At 37.5% G+C, this 20,635-nt stretch overlaps 1 protein-coding gene across 1 annotated transcript in view; it reads left to right on the top strand.

The window, feature by feature from the left end:
* NALCN (sodium leak channel, non-selective) overlaps positions 1 to 20,635 on the top strand; it is a 237,819-nt gene that overhangs the window by 98,060 nt on the left and 119,124 nt on the right. The window contains exon 11 of the mRNA XM_062624700.1: positions 20,163 to 20,294. Within this exon, the coding sequence (XP_062480684.1) occupies positions 20,163 to 20,294 (132 nt within the window). The remainder of the gene's footprint in view (positions 1 to 20,162; positions 20,295 to 20,635) is intronic.

Below are 20,635 nucleotides of genomic sequence, written 5' to 3'. Positions count from 1 at the left end.
CTTTCCACCTCAGCTCAGTGCAGAACTGTTACATGGGCTTCCTTTCCTCAGAACAGTTGACAAAACAGTGGCATGTTATTTCCTACTGCACAATAACCAGTTGTTCATATGGAAAGGAATTTAATGTACTCTAGATATTTAAGTTATCCAACGGAGGTACAGAAGGTTATACTTGAGAAAAACAGGCACTTTCAGCAGATCCTTTCTTTGCTAGTTATGATGTAGACATATATATATATATATATTTATAGGCCTAGACCCATAACATGCTATTTCATGTTAAAATTGCAGTATTTAAGAATTCTCGTAATTGCTTTCAATGGTCACTCATTTTCTTTTATACTTCACCTCATCCTCTGAATAGTAGAATTATAGAATCATAGAATAGCTAGGGGTAGGAAAGGACCTTAAGATCATCTAGTTCCAACCCCCCTGCCATGGTCAGGAACACCTCACACTAAACCATGTCACCCAAGGCTCTGTCCAACCAGGCCTTGAACACCGCCAGGGACAGAGCATTCACAGCTTCCTTGGGCAACCCATTCCAGTGCCTCACCACCCTCACAGGAAAGAACTTCCTCCTCATATCCAATCTAAACTTCCCCTTTTTTAAGTTTTAACCCATTACCCCTTCTCCTGTCACTACAGTCCCTAATGAAGAGTCCCTCCCCAGCATCCCTGTAGGCCCCCTTCAGATACTGGAAGGCTGCTATGAGGTCTCCATGCAGCCTTCTCTTCTCCAGGCTGAACAGCCCCAACTTTCTCAGCCTGTCTTCATACAGGAGGTGCTCCAGTCCCCTGATCATCCCCATGGCCCTTCTCTGCTCTTGTTCCAACAGTTCCATGTCCTGTTTATGTTGAGGACACCAGAACTGCACACAATACTCCAGGTGAGGTCTCACAAGAGCAGAGTAGAGGGGCAGGATCACCTCCTTCGACCTGCTGGTCACGCTCCTTTTGATGCAGCCCAGGATACAGTTGGCTTTCTGGGCTGCAACCACACACTGAAGCCAGCTCATGTTCCTTTTCTCATCATCCAACACCCGCAATTCCTTCTCCACAGGGCTGCTCTGAATCTCTTCTCTGCCCAACCTGTAGCTGTGCCTGGGATTGCTCTGACCCAGGTGTAGGACCTTGCACTTGGCATGGTTAAACTTCATGAGGTTGGCATCAGCCCACCTCACAAGCATGTCAAGGTCCCTCTGGATGGCATTCCTTCCCTCCAGAGTATCAACCGAACCACACAGCTTGGTGTCATTGGCAAACTTGCTGAGGACGCACTCATATCTCAAGACATCGTACTTTAAGTGCTACACATTATTTTACCATTAATGCAACCCGGTGTATGTAGTCTATGTGGTGACATTTAATAATTGCACAGTGCCCGGAGTGTATATAAGTAATTTCCTCTTCTCTATCCTAAATTTTCCAGAAAAGTTTGGCTGAGGAAAACAGATACATAAACTAGTGGGCTTGATTTCAGAATGTGTTTTACTACAAACACTGCTAATATAGCAGAGTTGGCAGTACATGTGCTCCTGTCTTTATTTCTGGCTTCCACTTACCTTTGTAGAATCCTAGATAACTCAGAGGAGGAACTGGAACACTAATTAGTGAAAGCTGACTGCACATCCAGATTCTTCCCTTATTCTGTCTTTATCTGCATATAGTTTTGCCATCCGGTCTGTTATTCTGTTGGCTCAGAGCTATCATCTTGGATTTCTTCTTTGTTTTCTTTGCTGTCTTCTAAGCCATTTCTCTTTTACTGAGAAACTGCCTCCCACTGAATATTCTTGGGTTTTTTTGCAAGAGAAGTCTTACCATTTTTACCCTCAGTCACTCCTTTTCATCCCCTGCCTGAAGTAAAATTTCCCAATACTGCCCAGCGTAGAAGTCACTACCAATAGATCCATTCACAGATCCTAAATTTCTTCTTTCTGTCTCTCCTCTCTAGCCAAGCTTGAGCAACCTTTGGTCTGTGCTGGCTGTCAAACCTTCAAACCAAGGCTGACAAACCTTCATTTGTTCAGACCTACTCTTCCTCATCCATTTAGTTGCTGCCATTCAATGAGAACTCATAAACATGCTTCTTCACTCATAGGCATACACATATATATAGCATTATGGATATTAGTCACTGAAAAGGGGCAGAAACAAAGCAAACAATAAGAGCCCTCTGTGGCAAGTTTGTTCGTTATGGGTGAGCAATCTTATACTCTGGCTCTGGAAGATTATCTGAACCATTTCTTCTCATGGGGGTCTTATTTCTCTGCTGAGTGCACACTTGATGTATGCTTTGTGGAGCCAGCACAGCTCCTGTACTGGTATTTTCATGTACATTAAACCTTTTCCTGTTAAAGCAAGCCGTTGCCTGTGCACTGCTAGATATCAGGTAGACCTTAGCCATACTTACCAACAGTATAAGTGGTTTGCCAAGATCAGGTTATGGTTGTTTGGTTGGTATTGTTCCATCCCACCCTCATAGTAAACATTCTACTAAGCACACACAAATACAACATTCTTTGAAAGGAAAAAATTTGCAAAGTATAAATTTTGCTAACAAATCAATTTTTCTCATATTTGTACATTAACTCTTAAATAGTTTTCTGTACATCACACGCTTCCTTTAAAGTGATTCTGTAGAATACAAGTTTGAAATACCCATAGCATTGAATTTAAAATGGGGAAAAAAAATAGAAGAATATGCTATGGCAATAGTAAGGCATAACTGTGAAACACAGCCACCTAGAACTCAGTACTCAGCTACACCTTTGAAAAGAATGGGAGGGCATGGCAGGCAACACACTGGAAATTCACATTTCCACCTTGAAGTCAGATATCTTTAAGATAAGGAACACTGTAGTAATGACTGGCTAGGAAAGGTTTCAGCTTGGTTAACATCATGAAGTTTTTTAGCAGAGGTATTCATCATATACAGTTCTTCTGGGCAGTATTCAGCTGCCTTAACTATGAAGCCATCCTCAGACACCACTCTGCCTTACACCACATGTTGCAGAATATTCATCTACTGATGTACAACGTACAGCCCCTTGATGTTCACTGAAAAGTTCAGGACTTTGATAACCATGTCATTAAAGTCTGTATTACACCATGCACATACCAGACACAGATGACTTTAATTCCAACATTTTGTAATTCATACCTTGCATATTTAATAATGTTCTGTTGTTACCAGATTTATTTTTGCACAAAGTAATTTTCAGCTAAGAAGCTATTAAGCATATAGGTCCTTATTTTGTTTACTGAATATCAGTATTTTATTCAGAAAAATATCCAGTTTAGCAAGCATAGGCATATATGTGAATTTCATTAAAGTCATTAAAATATATAAGGAATTTGTGCCCCAGTCCTCTTATCGATGCAATTGACATTATTTGTGGAAAGTAAGGGTGCAGGCATTGATGGTAGTTTGGTTTACACTATGTCTCGTTGTGGATGGTATTTGTTTTGTGTGCTCCCAGTCAGAAGGATTCCTGAGAGAGAAGGGAGCACTGTTCCTTTTTCAAGGATGCTGTTGAGCATGCTTCTTGTGGGGATGGTTGCAAAGGATGTGTATGAAGTCCAGCAAGGTGTAGCTGTGTTACAGCATTGGGATCTTGCAGCTTATGCCAGGAGACTTCCAGGTGGCAGTGAGTAGGCATCCTTCAAGAGGTGACAGAAATAACTTCCTGGGGGATAGAGCAGACTGAGCAGAGTTTATTGCAGCTGAGAATGTCATTGAGTTAACTAAAACCAAAACTGGAGCAATGATTTGCCTGCAAGGATACATGGGCAAAGAAAGCTGTGTATGATACAGGAATACCAACTTTGGCTTGCCAGCCTTTCACTTGAGTGTTCTGAGGCAGATTGCTACTCACTGACTGAGCTGCAAAAGAGGATGATTCACTGTTCTTGGATAGGGTTTCTGAAAGAAAATTCATGGGGGATTCTCTGCGTTCTGCAGAGCTAAGTAGAGCCCAAGTCTTAGATGCTTAGAGACCACCTTGTACTTATCCCTCAGAGAAAAGGTGAAGAGGAAAGAGTACAGTAGAACCCTGGCACCGTCAGACTCAGCAAGAGTTTTGCCACTGGCTGCACTGGGAAAGGATTTGATCTCTAATGTTTTGGATGTAGGACGGTTTTGCAGTCATTAAAAATGGCAGATATAAACAAATCTAAATGTCAGTCTTGAAACAAATAAAAGTACTGCAATTCCATTAGGCAGAAGGGACATGCACTTGCTAAGTGTTCCTCCTTAAAAACATGAAGATTTAGGGGCACGTGGAAGAAACCAGCTATTTCTTTCTCTCAGCTATAAATATAATGGAAAAAGGGACTTCCTTACATTTACTCTACCTACAAGAAATGTACTTTACTGCTTAAGTTTGACATTGAACACATATTTAGAATACTGCCTAGTTCTCGGAATTAACGATGTACTGTGCTTCAGCAACTCCAAGAATTGTTTTCATTCCTTCAGTGGAACTTATGTGCCTAAATCCACTTGACTGCTTTGAAAATTGTGATCTCTAAGCCTGTTCACAAATGAGTATGCTGTGTTTTCATAAACCAGTAAAGAGCTTGTATCAAGACAGGTAAGTACGTACAAGACACATGGTGAAAGCTGCAAACTTACTTTTTTTTTTGTGGATTTTGATTATGAAAATGTATTCAAATGAAAACATTAGGAACTGGCATAATCATTTGCATGAAAGGACAGTGATACTAGCGTATGTACATATGAACCGGTGTAGTTACTTTTGCAGATCATTTGGAAAATTGTCTGTAGTCACTGAAGTTCCTTTTTCACATTAAAAACCTCACATTGTAAATCAATGTACAATTTGTGCTGTATACAGCATTTCAGTTCAGCATTAATTGTGAATGTATACCAGTAAGGTTAATTCTACTGGCTGTATGAGAGATGAATAAAATATGGTATGCAGAGGGAGAATAATGGAATATAGCTGTGGGTTAGAAAGAGATGTGTGGCAGTGATGGATGCAGTTTTTACTCTTCACTGATGGGAGAGAAGCATTAAGTAGAAAGTAATTTTGAAATTGCTTAAAAGCTTTAGGGGTGGGAATGAGGGCAAGAATAGATATTTATGTGTGGGTGTGGTTGTTCAGACATAGACATAGAAGAAATGGAATTTATTTGGCTGTCTTAGGAGTCTGGTAATTAAATGTGCTGATAGGAGTTGATCACCTTAGGCACTTCGTAATCAGAAGAAAGAGACGTCAACAGGAGGTGATTTATATAGTTTTAAGACAGTCATTGATGATATCTCAAAACCTAGGTTATTTAAATGTCCAAGTCTCCAGCTAAATTCACAATGCAAATACTGGATCACATATTGTGGTAATGCATTTTCAGCAGGCCCTACTTTTCAAGTAGGTATAAAAGCCCGTCATGATAATAGTGAGCAGCATTTTGGGGGCACAGTGTTGTTTACAGACACACCAAAATTCATCTGATAAAAATAAAATTCCAGTTAGTCAAAACTGAAAATTGGATATACAGGTCTGAAGAGTTCCTACCTCATTACTGTTTAGAATAGCTTATTAATTCAGTATAGTGCAGTATGTCAGTGACAGCAGTTCCCTTTAAAGAATTTGTACAGGATAAAAATACATTGGGAGCATATCTCTCATGATGTCTTACAAATAGTTCTTCAGTTTTGGATGTATTTCAGTGACCATAATTAAGGAAATGTTTTTCAGTAAAGACAAATAAGTTTATTCATACTTGATATTATCAGAATCATATATAAAGTATGCTTATAAAGTAGCTGTAATTTCTGTATTTTCCTGTTTTCCCTACAGACTATAAAAAGAAATACTACTTAACAATATATGTTAATGTGACCATTTCTAAAAGTGCTGTAGATCTTACTTGGAAAAGTAAAATCAGCTTGATGATTTTCAAATGAGGAAACTTCTAAATTTACAAACTTGAACCAATATTGTCAGACTTATTAGTTTGTTTCATCATTTAATTACAGAACCCTTCTTCTTTCCTCCAGTCTTATGAGATACCTTATAATTCCATTGAGAATTATCAAACAAGAATTATGTATTACAAATATAGGACAACAGCATTTTCCTATCAAAGTATGTTCCTTTGTTGTTCAAAAAAAAAATGTTTGATGCTCATATTTTTAAAATCCTTTGAAGTTTTCTTCAGTAGAATCTTACCATGCAGACCAGAAGAGATTTAGTTTACTTGTTAGCTGATTCATTTAGATATAGCATATAACAAAATCAATTCACAATTACAGATTTTTTTTTAATTAAACTTTTAAAAGCAGCTGTGTATGTGCTGATGGCAAACTTTTAACCTGCCTTTTTCTTTTATTTAGTTTTCTTCTCAATTCCCAACTTGGTTTAATGTTCAGCATTTTTAAGCAAACACTGCACTCACCAGTTGAAGAGCAGAAGCCAGAAGTGAGGCTCATATGAATCCTTACCCTAGAATGAGTTTCACAGTCAATAAATTGAAATTCCCTATCATTGCCACCAACGGTTCTGTCTCTGTCAACTGCTCTTACAAGCTGACCATGGTACTAAACACTTTGTTCTCCTTTGCTCATGTTCTGCTTTTCTGTCCTTCACCTGCTGTGAACATAAGATTTCTTCATTCCCACCCCATGTGCTTTCACATCAAGTAATTTCTGAAGTGAAAATTTGTAAGGACATATGGGAGTAATTTTTGAAAGGATGGATTACAGGGAGAAGAGCTTTGTAAGAGCTCAGGAATTTGTAGGAAGGGTAAACTAGGTATTTTCTTTCCACGCCCTTATTTAATCAACTTCTTTTATCCATGTTGCTTCTCAGTATTAAGGGCATTCCCCAAAATTTATCATTTTCATCCAAAATCACAGATTACCTTATGTGTCTTTACTGCTTGATCAATCCTGTTTGTTTTGCTGTAATTCTATTCATCTCTAGCAGCATTCAGTGAAGCAGCTCTTAATTAGGTAGTGTTAAAGCTGTCAGTGTTGCAAATCAGCTCTACCTGCAGCTAAACAACTCTTTTAGTTTGTTGGGTATAGATGAGCAGAAAGTAACATAGCTGTGATGGTGAAAGGTGTAAAAAAAATTTAATTGTACCCCACTCCACACAATCTCCCAGCCTTTGAAAGAAGACTTACTAGTACCTGCATTTGGTGCATCTGTAGATGTGTCTTTTCTAGGACCTACTTCGGTTTATGCCTTAAGTATGACCATAGTTATGAAGACTGCACGTTATGCTTAACTCTTTATTACATGGTATCTATATTTTTAACTCTTCTTAATCCTATTTGGAAAAACAGTCAAGCAATAGAAATGGTGTGAAGTTTTCTAAAAGATTCTTTGTGGGGATGTATTCTTGAGGGTGAGTTTGAAGGATTTTAATGAGGTCTGAAATTTGAATTAATGATGCATATGCTAGGTTTGAGATAATCTTTCTGTTTAGGCCTCTTGCTTTAAATAAATTTCTTAAAATACTGTCTTTTATGAGAAATCTTGTGATGTTGAACTATGAATTTGCTGAAAATTACAAGTCGTATCTATGTGGTTGTGAAACAGAAGAGTTACTGTGTTGCTGTTTCAATTACTCACAAAGTTTGAGTTCATATTCAACTAAATTTTGAAAGGTGAGCTTCAAAATAACTAGAAGGCTGCAGTCTCCTGTGTCCTATGACTCCAGCCTCTCCAAAAGATTTGCAAATTAGGGTTCCTGTGTGGTCCAGTCATATTCAACCTTAGTATCATGATCTTTTATAGAAATTGGGGAAATACTTTTGTTCTGCTACATGTGAGAAGGAAGCAATTAAAAATGTGTAATTTTTTGACCTTAGAATCAACATGTTTTCATTCTGAAATGCTGCTGTATTTCATCCAAGCCACATTAGTTTGAGTGGTCTTTCCATATCACTTTGGTTGGACAGGTGTACACCTCTGGTTCTAACTTCTTAGTGAAGAGAAGAGGGGTATCGTAGCTTAACTGCAGTCTAGCCGGTGAAGTTGGAGAACTGATGCTTTGCAAGAAAATGGGAGGTACACAGGCAATCACTGCCCCTTGCCCTACAGATTGATGGCAATCAAAATCTCTGATCAGCTCGGCTGTCCCCCTGCTCAAGGCAATAAGGCCTCTAAGCTGTTAGCAGTTTCCAGTGCTATTTCAGGTTGGGGGAAATGAACAAGTGATTCTCTTCTGTGTGTTAAATTTTGTTTGAATGGAAACTGTTTTGCTAGAAAGTAGGTTTTGAGTCTAAGTCCTAAAAGTCTTTGTTTCCTTATAATTATTCATCTGATCACGTCTTTAATTGAGCATTTGATTTATATCAAAGTAATCTCTGCTTTTATATGTAAATCACTAGTTTGAGAGTGTGGTAATTAGATTATGCAAGGAAAATTCAAGGAAAAACTGTTTTAATCAAAAGTGGAAATTCTATTAAAATATTTGATACTTATTTATGAGGCCAAGTAAGTAATTTTAGAAAAAGATTTTTTTCTAAAAATGAGGTTTTCTGTTAGTGTTACCACTATGAGTGTGTTACTTGTGTTTCCTGTCACATACCTGGCTAACTGTTTCTGAAGGTCTAAGCCATTTAATATGAAGCAGATGCACATACATGTTTTCAATCATGTAAACTGTGTTCTGACTCTAATTAAATTACCAGTTTCCTGACATAAAAATTTCCTCCACAACGTGAAGGTTTTATTTCCGCATTCAGGCACACTAAAGTGTAAAAGTGATAAAGACCAGGAAAAAAAAAAGGGCATTTTAAAGCAGCTGGCTTTGACTATCTTGTACACTGTGTTCCAAGACAAGTACAGTACATGCATATGGTAACCAAGAAGATTAAGGTACTCTGTTAGGGAAGGCATATCAGTCAGAAACCAATAATCAATATGAGCAGCCAGTCTGACCTAGGAAAAGATTTTCATTAATTCTGGGCAGAGTTGTCTTAATTGCCTGAAGTACACATTTGGCAGGTTTTAGTTTGGAGGGAAACTTACCAAAGAACTGAAGTATTCTAGTGTTTCTAATGATGATCAAGTACTGCTGTAAGTTTGGAACAGATCAACAGTAAAACAGCTGTGAAAAGCACTGAAATTTACCTCAGCCTTCTGAAGAATTTCAAAGCACACATGCTATAATAATCATTGTACTAAGATAAAAAGCTGTAGTAAGAACTAAGAGAAGGTAAGGTGCTCTAGTTGAGCATAAAACTTTTCCACAAAGGAGTTTTTTTCTTACTGTCTCTGTCAGGAAATACAATAATAGTAAAAATAAAAAGCACTAAACAAGCTGTTTCCTTCCTTGAGAAATTACTTTCTTAGAATCTCATCTTCCGAGTTTTGATGGTGTTTGGAAATACTGACAACAGGATGTCCAAAGAGAGAACTGAATGCTTCCACAGACATATTTTGATGTTGGAAAAGAAGTTACTTAGAAGGGTGGGTTTTTTTTTTGTTTCCATGTCAGGCAACCCTTGCAGCATTTGGATTTAATTTTTGTTTTTTCACCATCACGTCTTCAAACTGAAGAAATGGGGGGGGGGGGGGGTATATTTTTATTATTTTTACTGTGGCTATTCTCTTGCTGTTAAAACATGTGGTCTTGTTTGTGCTTTCTCAGTAGGTAGCAAAAGCCAGTTGGGAACTCAGAATTCTGCTTCATCCTTGTACAAGAGTTTGCTGACAAATAGAGACTCAGTTTCTGCTTATCCTGAATTGCTGTGTATGATTTTTTCTCATGAGCTAAAAGGAACTAAAAGATATGCCCTGAAGTCTTCCTAACAGCAGAATTTATGTTTCTGGTCCTCCAACTCCTTCTGAATAGTGTCAGCTCTCTTCTGCCCTCTGTTACTTTGAACTATCAGCAAAACACCCACTTAGGTTACTCATGGTACATGAACACTGTTGTGAGGAAAGGTATAAAGCATGTTTACAGCACAGAGCTTGGGTTCCCCCTGAAGACAGAGTGTATGCAGAACTAGTAGCTGCCACTGGAGTTCACACAGCAACTCAGTCAGCCTGAAACTAAATCTGTGCTAAATACTTGAGAAGGTGGTTTAAACTGAGAAGGCAAAAAAGGGAAAGGCAGGCAGTGTAATTAACTCCTCTCTAGCTCAGCTGTACCTGCCTTCGTATGTGGCATAGCTAATGTTGTATCCAAAAAAATAATACCAAGAATTCTGAATGATTTCAAGATGATCCTGAGTATCAGTTGAAGAATGTGGTGCAATACTTACGTTAGTCTATTGCCCTTTCAGCTCATGAGCTACCCATAATAAGAACAATGTTTTCCTTCGTATTTATAAAGCAGCTAGTAGACCTAAGATCTACGCTATTGCAGTAACATGTAAATTGAAAGAACACATTCTTAATTAATCAAGAAATAAAAGGCCAAAGAAAAAAGAGGCAGTGAAAATGGCTGCTTCACAGGTGAGGTCTTCAAAGGCATACAATTTAAGGAATTATTAAATTAAATTTTAATTAAAATTAAATTATATCAAGTATTAATAGGAAATTGTTGGAAGTGAGGTTCCTTGAGTTGGAAAATGTAAAATTTATGGATATTTTGAAGGCATGGAAAAGATTACAGCACAGATAAGTTCCATTCTTTCCCTCCTCACTCACCTTCCCTGCAATCTGGGGAATTTGCAAGTTGGGAAACATGCAAGTTGAAGCACATGTAATAATCAATTACTAGTCAAAGTTATGTCTAGTATGTTTCTGAACAAGTGAACAATTTTATATACCACAGCTCATACATGGTACAGCTTTTTAGTAGCAGCATAGGTTTAGTCTTAGATACGGAGCTGACCAGCTGCACAGTAAGCATGACGTGATTGGGGTTTTTGCTGTTGTGGTTAACACATTTTCAAAATAAAAATAGGCAAACATAGAAAATGTCAACATTGTTGATGTACATAAAATAGAAGATTTAATCTAGAGGGTTCAGCAACAATATGTAAATGTGCAGTCAGTGTTTCAATGCAGATAATGAATCAGCCTGAGTTTTCAGAGGAAAACTTAGAAAATATAGATTAAGAATATCAAATGCATCAGTTATAAGGTGACTGACAGAGAGCAACGTCATAAATCAGTTACAAATTTGGCCTACCCTATGAGTGTGAGTATACATACATGTGCATACATGCACACACATTTTTCATATATTTATGCATATATGGTGTGTGAACCCATGATATGACCAGGCTGGAGTGTTTGGGTCTATACCTCTTCCTATACCTGAAGTTACATGCATTTACCATTATGATTTGAAACTTCAACCCTAAGCTTAATAAAGTTGCTAGATATAAACCAAAACTTAATTTGGACTATTGCATTTAAGGTTTTATGCAGTTATTATTTTGACTAGTTTTATTTTCTGAATAAAATTGTGCTGCAATGGTTAGGAAAAATAATTAAATTTGCATTCGTATAATTTGGGTTCTATTTTGCTGTATTTGATATGAATGTAGCTTTAAGAAAATTACTGCTGAGGTGATGATATACTTATTAGTTCTAAAATCTGAGGGGTAGGTAACAATCTCTATGCATTATTGTTATCATTAACAATTTAAGTAGTATTTTTAGGTTTCTTTTATGTTGCAGCTGCTACTCTCCATTTCTCTAAGTCAGATTGCAGTCACTGAAAGGCTGCTTACTTCCTCTCTTATGTTCTTGCAAAGAAAATGACATATCTGTGCTAGTTGGTTTATAAACTGGTGAGGAGGAGGTTCATTTAGTGTCAAAGAAGCCATTATTTCATGGATTTTAGAGAAGGAGAGTCACCATTTTCTTTTTGACTGTTCTAGAAGTTTGTAGGAGGAGAAAAGTGATTGCTGTTAGTAAGAGGCATACAGGAATGTATCTATATGACTGCTTTATTCTGTTATTGCAGGGTGTGAATTAACAAGATGCAGCTAATCTGAAGGAGGCACATACAACACTTATTCTTTACCCTGTAGCAATGTTTGCTATCAAACATAGGATGCAGGGGGGAAAGTATCTAATTTCTGTCTGAAACTTTTGCCCTTAAAGTTTTGTTACTTGGAAAAGTCATATCTTACAGATTTTCATTTCTATTCAGTAAGCTTTTTTGTTATTATAAGCTTTTGTTATAGTAAGCTTTTATTGTTATTTCCATTCGCTTCCTAAATATTTATTTTTGCATTCTTCCTGTGCTATTGAGTGTAATTCATTCCTTTCATCAGAACTCAGTTTGCCTTTTTAAAGTAGTTTTTAATTTTTAAATCAAAACTTGCTTTGCAAAAAGGCAGGTGTCTGGTATAGTCTGACAGGTTCATTAATTGCTTGTATTTTCAAATATTACATAGACATTTAGACTGCTGAAAGACACTTCTTGGCAACTGCTGAGTTTTGTATGATTTTAGCTATAAATAACCTGAAAATTATATTAGTTGCTTTAAAAAAACATATTGTGATGGCACAAAAAGCGGAACCTTGCTTTACCTATCAGAGCACATATTTCCATGTCTTGGAATGTTGTCATTATTCAGTTATAGTCCCATTTCCAGCTTATTTGAGGCTGCATAGTATGGGACCCTGGAAAAAAGCAGTTAGATGCAGTCCTTACCTGGAGCCTTACATACTCAAGGTAGGAGTATGTAAACCTCACAGGTAGAGTTTTACATACCTACCTCAGGTATGGTCAGATGTAGAAAGCAGAAAGAGAAGCACAGAAAAGTGAAATAGAGCGATTATTTTGGAGCCAGGACAGTTTAGTATATTTGCTACTTTTTCTGCCAGTTAACCTCTGCTGCAGCCAGGTAACATTTATATAAAGGTTTCCTATTGCATATTCTAAAACTTGAAAGAGTTATGATGTTTATTTTCCAAGGAGAGTTGTGCTTCCTTGAATATCACAATGCTTTCCATATTATTTCCTGCAACCGGTAACAGAGGTTCTCTACACTAAGGTAATCTTAAAGTAACTAGTTTCCAAGGGATTTTTTCATTTTACAATGGATCTTTACATTCATCTTTATTACATCAGCACCCTAAGAAGTTCCTCTGCCATCATAAAACATGTTAAAGCAAGTCTGTGTAGCCTAAATTTGTGAAGAATCACCCTACTCTCATGTACTGGAAAGCCAAGACTGGCTCCCTGTTGTCACCAACGTGAGTAACATCTCATCTGTGTTGCTGACTTATTTTCTTTGCAGTGTCTAAAAGCCACCCATTTCAGCATCTTTAAAACTCACCCTTCACTTTGTTTCCTCAGTTAAGTTGCATTACTTGAATTTGTCTAGCATTTGAAAGTTCCTCTCAAATGCAGTAGATGATATCTGAGATTTCTCTCTTAGGTTTTTTCATGTCCCACACTGATATATAACTGCATCAATATAAGATATTAAAAAGCTTGTTCCCTTAAAATTTGTGGTTAATGCATAATAATTTTCAGAAATGTTCAGATTGCAGAGCATAAGAATCATTTGCTAAATTCTCCTTACAAGCATATCTTTGTTAGGCAGTCATAATGTAAGTTGAAAGGAAAATGGTTTATAGAAAATTAGTTACACAGCTTGTAAAATGCTGTACAATGTTCAGCAAACAAAAGGGAAAATTTCCTGCAATTTCACAATTTTGTACTCGCTCAGATGGCCATTAACCAACAAGATGAAAATCAAATTTGTCCTATTCATGCTATGAATTATCTATGATTAGCAGTGTATAGAATGTGATTTTCTAAAGCTCCTTTCATAGTCAAGGTATCTTCAAGCACTTTGTAAAAAAAAAAAAAAACAAAAAAAAAACCAACCAAAAAAACCCCAAAACAAAATAAATGCCATGAGTATACTAAATGTGTATAGGATAAAAAAAAACTTGTTCTTTTCTTTAGATTTAATCGCTGCTCAGTGACTCTTAGATATCGTGTCTCATAAAATCCCAAAAGTTTTCTTTCCTATTTCTAGTCTTGTGCCAGGACCAGTACCTTGTGATACTTTGAGGCATGTGATGTCTCCTGCTTTCATAGTCAAATCAAGAGGAACTGTTTCTCATATTACTTTCTTAGTGACATAAATCCTATGCATACAATTTAAACTGGCCCCACTGTATAAAACCCATAATTTCTTTATGTGCATTTAGAAGTTTGTGGGCCAAGCTCTGAAGAAATGGCTGAAAAGAATGAGAATTTACTCATAATGCATTTTCATTTTTTATTTGGCTTACAGTTTTCTGTGCTGCTGTAATGAATTTGAGTTGTGCTTTGTTAGCTCTTCTGAACAAGAGTTCTTTCGTATTCTGTGATACTGACATGACTCCAGCTGGTGGGGCTTCAAGAAATCACCACAGATAGGTACCATAAGACTTGGGTTACAGAACGTACCACTACCTCAAGTCATGATGGTGCTGTGCACAGAAATGAGCAGAATGGGGTCATATTTACCTTCATGCCCCTGCAGTGCTAGGATCTAGGCTGCAACAGGCCTGTAAGAAAGAAAGACTGGAGTAGCACAGATGTAACCTTTTCAGTTGTGGAAACTATTTTAAAATCTCACCCAACTCTTTTGTACACAGCTAAACAACTTTAACAGGTCAAAGTCTATTCTAGCTACTAGAGATAATGGTCAGCCAGTAGGCATACTTAGACATGAGTACAAATAACCTAAAGCATCATTATAGTAATTCTATGATAGGTATAGAATTAACCACAATAATCATGTAGCCAGTATAAGATCTTTAATCAACCACAGCTGGAAGCTTGGCTTGAATATTTTAGGGGGACCTAGCTTCACTGGGGAAACAGCAAAAGCTAACAAAGATGAAAAGGGAATAAGCAACTTGCTGGAGCTATCCTATTAGAATATGGAGAAGTGTCAGTGTTTTATGAAGTGTTAAAGTATACCTAACATAAAGAGGGACAAGGGCAACTGTGTTTTTCCTGTTGATGAATACACAATTCAAGAGTATCAAAACTGGAGAAAAACTGCTTATCTATATAGTGATTATAAAAGCCTTTTAGTTAAATGACAATTACACTGTATATTAACTGATTTGGTGCTTTTGACCGCTACCCTGCCAGTTGGACAATTATGCACCCAGCTTAGGTTTTTCACACACTAAATGGCCAAAGTAAGAAGAGGTTTTCTGCATATCAAATCCTCAACATGTCTTCCTCAGTACTAGTAGCTTGAGGGCTATGACCAATAGTGTTAAGTATTGTAAAATGCAGTCTGAATTTCTGTAGGGCTAAACTAAAGCCAGTGAGCCCTTTGAAGACACCTTTTTCAAGGTTTCACATGATAATTTGGAACATTACCATCCTGGTCAGTTTTGAGCTAGGCAATACCAGGGTAACATGGCCCATGTGTTCTTTTATTATTAAGTCTGTCAGATCCTAAAGTTTGCAACCCTTACCGTCTTGCTTAGCAAGCAGTATCTATTAAGGGCTTGAAATAAAAATCCCACCTAAAGGATGGTGGTACATATCAAGCCCCAGGAAGGGTTTTAGCATTAGGAATATGTAGTTTCATCTTCAGTTATTCTAGTTTGCTTAGTGACTGCATTTTGTACGGACCACTGCTTTCTGGAGCCAGGGTCTGTGTAGCTCTGGCTGTGTGAGGTGGCAGCTGCTGTGGATTTTCTCCAGGGCAGAGAGCTGGCAAAGGCAAAGTTATGTCACTCATTCTCCCTCTACCATGCAGGAAGGGGGAAGGAGTATTAAAGCAATGGGTCCCATTCTGATACTCCTGGAGTGACAAAAGACTGCTTTAGGCCATAAATGGTAACATTCCATGCCAGCAAGTGACCCAGGTAATCTCCACCTGTCAGCAATTGCAGTGTCATTGCTTACTTCAGCTTTTGGGTGCATTTGGGATATTACATATAATTTTTCATTTAGAATTCTTCGGCTGTACCAAGCACATCCCAAATGTTAAATAAATAAGCAGTATTATAGGCATCTTTTCTGCTTTCATGAATTTCACATCTGGGCACAAAGCAAATCCTCAACTCTTTTGGATTGTTAATGGTTTGTCCTGTATTGGTTTTCATGGCCCTTGTGTCTTTAATGCACTATGCCATCCACATTCTTCATAGTGTTCTGGACAGAGGGAATTGTCATCCTGCATGAAGCCAAATGGCAGTGTTAGAAGTGATTCATTGAAAATGTAAGAAATTCTTCCCTGTTGTAGTTGATTGATGGCAGCAACAGGGCATTTCACTTGAGACTGCTTCAACACAGCTAATCTTAAGTCCAATTTAGTATTAGACAATCTTCCCATCATGCAGCTGGCTGACAGGAACATCAGAACATTTCTTTCATCTTATTCCTGCACAGGTTAAAAAACACATATCCGAGGGCTGAAAAAGGTAATTAAATTAAACAAGAACAAACCCTGGTATTATGTCTCTTCTTTCAAGTTTGCACGGAGAATTTTCCATGGCTGTGTGCTCTGAAAAGGGCTCTAATCTAAATGAAATCACGCTGCTGATCCGGTGATCCGAAACGGTTTTTAAGGCTTGGGCAAGTGCTGTGGGCTAAATTCAGCTGTCTCTTAGACCTCTTTCCAAATACAGAAATGTGTAAAGTGCTGGTGAAATCTTATGGTCAAACATTACAGCAGAGGTGCAGTTGAACTGTTTCAAGAGTTCGCACAAATTAAAATTCTGTGATGCAGAAAGAACAAACTAAGATTAAAGTAGAGGAAAAGAGCTACAGCACTGTGATTGATGTCCTAAGGATATTGCAGTCTGTCTGTGAGGCCAACAGGAAAGCTGCTTATCATGCATAGCATTTGTAACAAGTGTTCAGCTGGATTCTGACATGCTGTAGAAAAAATGAAGATACAGAGATGCCAATCTGGCCCCTGTAAGCAGTCCAGTCCTGAGATCTAAAAGTAATGAATTTCTTTTTTTGGGTCTCCTCAGCATAGTGTTTTTCCTGTGCATATGTATTTGCTCAGATAACTTCACCTTTCTGGCCCCATGAGCTCTCTGTCTGTGTGCCAGTAACTGGGTGCTTTTCACTTTGCCTGCCCCAACCATCTCCTAAAATTTGCTGCCTCAGCCAGATGTTCCTGCCTTTACACAGCCTGTCCCTCACTTACATCCTGTCTGAGCCTCCTTCCTTATTATCTTGGTGCTGAATTGTGTTATGCCAACATAATACTGTCTATCAGCTAAATAGTCTTAGTTCATTTGGGAAGGCAACCTTTAGTAATTGTCAAGAAGCTTTATTGAATTTTACTAAAGCATACTATGATTAGGATATTATTTATGATATTTTGATTTATTTTCCATCATTAAATATACCACTGGAAAATCTTTTTGTGGGTGTCCAAAGTTGTGGACTGTATGAGAGTCTTATGCATGTATGTGCATGTATACCAAGGCAGTTTATGCATTTTTATTCTTCCTCTATTACCATTTTACTTCCCTGTTGTTGGGGTTTTTTTTTTATTTTGTGAAGGGAGAGAAAAGTACATTTTACAGCCTCACTTTCTAGTTTCTTTTAGCAAGTCCTTTAACAATTGAGGTAGAATACTTCATTACAACAAAGGAAATTTTAACACTATCAAAAATACAGTGTAAAATATGCAGAGAAACTGTTTAGAACTTGTGTGAAATGGAAATGTAAAAGATGATACTATCTGTTTTGAATCACACAGCTGACAAAAATGTATGATTGATGCCAGTAGGCCTGTCTTAAATTATTGTATTTGTATAGCTTGCCTTGTGGATTAAAAATAAATGCAAAACCTCATTTAGCCACTCTGTTTTGGTGGCTTTGCTGTGCTTTAGGCGTTGTTATTAACCCAGGCTTGTTCTGTATATTTCTGACTGTCAGGCTTTATCTCCTAAGCCTCCCGTTCTAGATTGGAATATATAGCCATTTTATGCCACTGGTGTCAAAAGGAAGCCAGCCTGCATGAGAAGGATTGAGCTGCCTTCTGTCTGCAGTGCTATTAGTGATGAGACATGAGGCTGAGTCCTTTTAAATACGTGCTTAGGCTCTACTCAGCTTTAGTTGAACCAAACTATCTTAAAGCACCAGTGAAATTCAACAAGGGATTAATTCTTCTGTGGGCAGGTACAAATCTTCACTAAAAGCCTGAACAAGTGCTGGTCCTTACATCCTCCCATATATACCATATTATGTTCTAATTTGATCTCATTAAATCCTAGTAGTATGAAGAGTAGTTTGGTCAAGACCCTGAGCTCCAGGTGGGGTTTAACATAAAATGTAAATATTGACAATTGTTTGTCAGAGTAACAACCTCAGATTACTAAAGACTGAGACAGTATTTTACAACTGTGTGTATGAATTTTCTAACATGTTAATATGTCTTTGCAAAATAACAGTGTGTGATGCTTGATTTTTGCATTCTTCCATAACATCTTCACATTCACATCCCCTGTTCTCCTGGGGTAATTTAAACACTTGATATCTGCTAGAAGGGCAGCACAGAAAATAATCCAGATTTCTGGATTGCAGTGATGATAACTTCTTCACACATGTGAGCTGATAGGGGTGGGTGTTCTGGCTGGACCTCATACTTGCAAGCATGGAGTAGCTGGTCAGGTTATGAGGTTCATGAGCAGTCTTGGTTGCAATGGCCATGAGATTGTGGAGTTCAGGATCCTGCAAGGAGGGGGAAAAAGCCAAAAGACAGGACCACAACCCTAAGTGTTCAGGAGAGAAAACTTTTCATGTTCAGGTGTCTGCTGAAGAGTCCCATGAAATACCGTCCTACAGATAAGGTGGTCCAGAAGAACTGGGTGATTTAAAACACAGGACAAGGTTGCCCAGGCAGGTTGTACAGTTTCCATCCTTGGAGATACTCAACACCTGACTGGATGTGGTCCTGAGCAATCTTCTCTATGTGATGCTGCTTTGAGCAGGGGGGGTAGACTAGATGATTGTAAGAGGCCCATTTGCAATCTCAGATCTCTGAGTCTCCTGGAATACCTGCTCCAGCTGACTGCTTGAGCAGGCAGAAGCAGACTAGACAACCCCAAGAGATCCCTTCAAACCTAAATAACTATGTGATTCTGTGAATATAAACCAGTAGAGGTACGCAGAATCTTTAGGAAGAAGATGAGAAGGGGCAGGGTTCTTCTATATTTTCAGTGTTATTTTTCCTGAAATCTTGTCAGGTACTTCTACATTTTAACACAGGAACAAATAAAAATGGGCTTTTTCAATGCAAACACAAATTAAATTTACACACAAACACAAGGAACCATAATGGTGTGTAACTTACGTTGTGTTTGCAAATAAGCATTAAAAACATAAACTGTATTACTTGTTAAACACTGTGAAAAATATCAATATTAGTGACCATTCAGGGGTGGTTTAATGTAAGATAACATTTTGCCAACATTCTGCCTGTTTGACTGTAGATTCTACTGGAACGGCTGTGGCTGACCCAGTGAGGGTAGTGATTTTCAGGGTAAATCGTAAAACCACATTCTGTGTGGTGGAGGCCTAGAAGTTAGTTCTTTGAACTTTGGGCATACCTCTTATCCCTACTGTTTGTGCAGCTCATGGATGTGAACTCCTGGCCAGTGCTGCATGACTCCATTTCTCTTTTCTCCCATGAGATTGCAGCAGCAATGACACAAAGCATTAAGTGCACAGATAAATGAAAATGAAATATCCGTGAGGTACTCCACAGTTTATGGGCCCAGATGTGCATATCTAATATATATATAGATGTTTTACACTTTGAGGTAATAGTTTGCTATCAGATAAAAGCCATATTACTTGTCTTTCTTGAGCAGAAGCAATGCACAAGAATTAATGTTATTTGTTCCTGAGCAATTAAGTTATTGAGATCTGCCTGAATAAATTGTAATGAAGGAGTGTTAACCAAGGACAACTGAGTAGATAGAAGTATATTTTATGCTTTATAAACATACTAAAGTAATATATATCGTATCAAATTATAAATCTTCAGTAAGAAGTCAACTGGCAAATAAAAAACTTTTCAGTAAAAAAACCCCAACTCACACATATAAACCCGTTTCAGCAATATATCAATATATTTTAAAGAATAATTATTAGAATCATATAAAGAAGCTTTATAAAAACACATTATTGTAGTTGACTATGTTTTGACAGTGTAATAAAACTTTATAATGCATATGTTTGACTCATTTTGATGATAAAGTTTCCTTTTTCTTTTGCAGAAAATGATGAGGTCATCCGTGTTTCATATGTTCATACTAAGCATGGTGGCTGTAGATGTGATTGTTGCTGCTAGTAACTACTACAAAGGAGAAAATTTCAAGAGACAATATGATGAATTTTATCTAGCTGAGGTGAGTAAGCTGAAATGACTATCTGGATATTTTTCAAGGTATAAGCTAAAGTATAAAATGTGAATGTCAAGTATATTTTAGTATGTAATGTTTTTTGTTCCCTTAAGTATTCTGAGAATTCTTTGCTAACCTGTTCAAGTTCCTCTGGGTGACAATGACTGACAGCCCTGTCTTAGAACGTTTTGAAAGGTAATTTCCTCAAACAAAATGTCAGTAGTAATGAGCTGAGGCTGATGTATAACATCTGCAGGCAGTGCATGGCTGCTGAGTTGCTGTCGTTCTGTTGCAGGAGTGTAAAATGCAGAAGAATTCAACTCTGAAAAAATGACAAAATACTGTCT

The sequence above is a fragment of the Pezoporus occidentalis genome, unplaced genomic scaffold (assembly GCF_034315485.1).
Source record: "Pezoporus occidentalis ecotype Australia unplaced genomic scaffold, CSIRO_AGI_Poc_V1 ctg27, whole genome shotgun sequence".
NCBI classification, from domain to species: domain Eukaryota; kingdom Metazoa; phylum Chordata; class Aves; order Psittaciformes; family Psittacidae; genus Pezoporus; species Pezoporus occidentalis.
The sequence above is the reverse complement of the archived record's forward strand: the minus strand, read 5'-3'. Positions and strand labels throughout refer to the sequence as shown.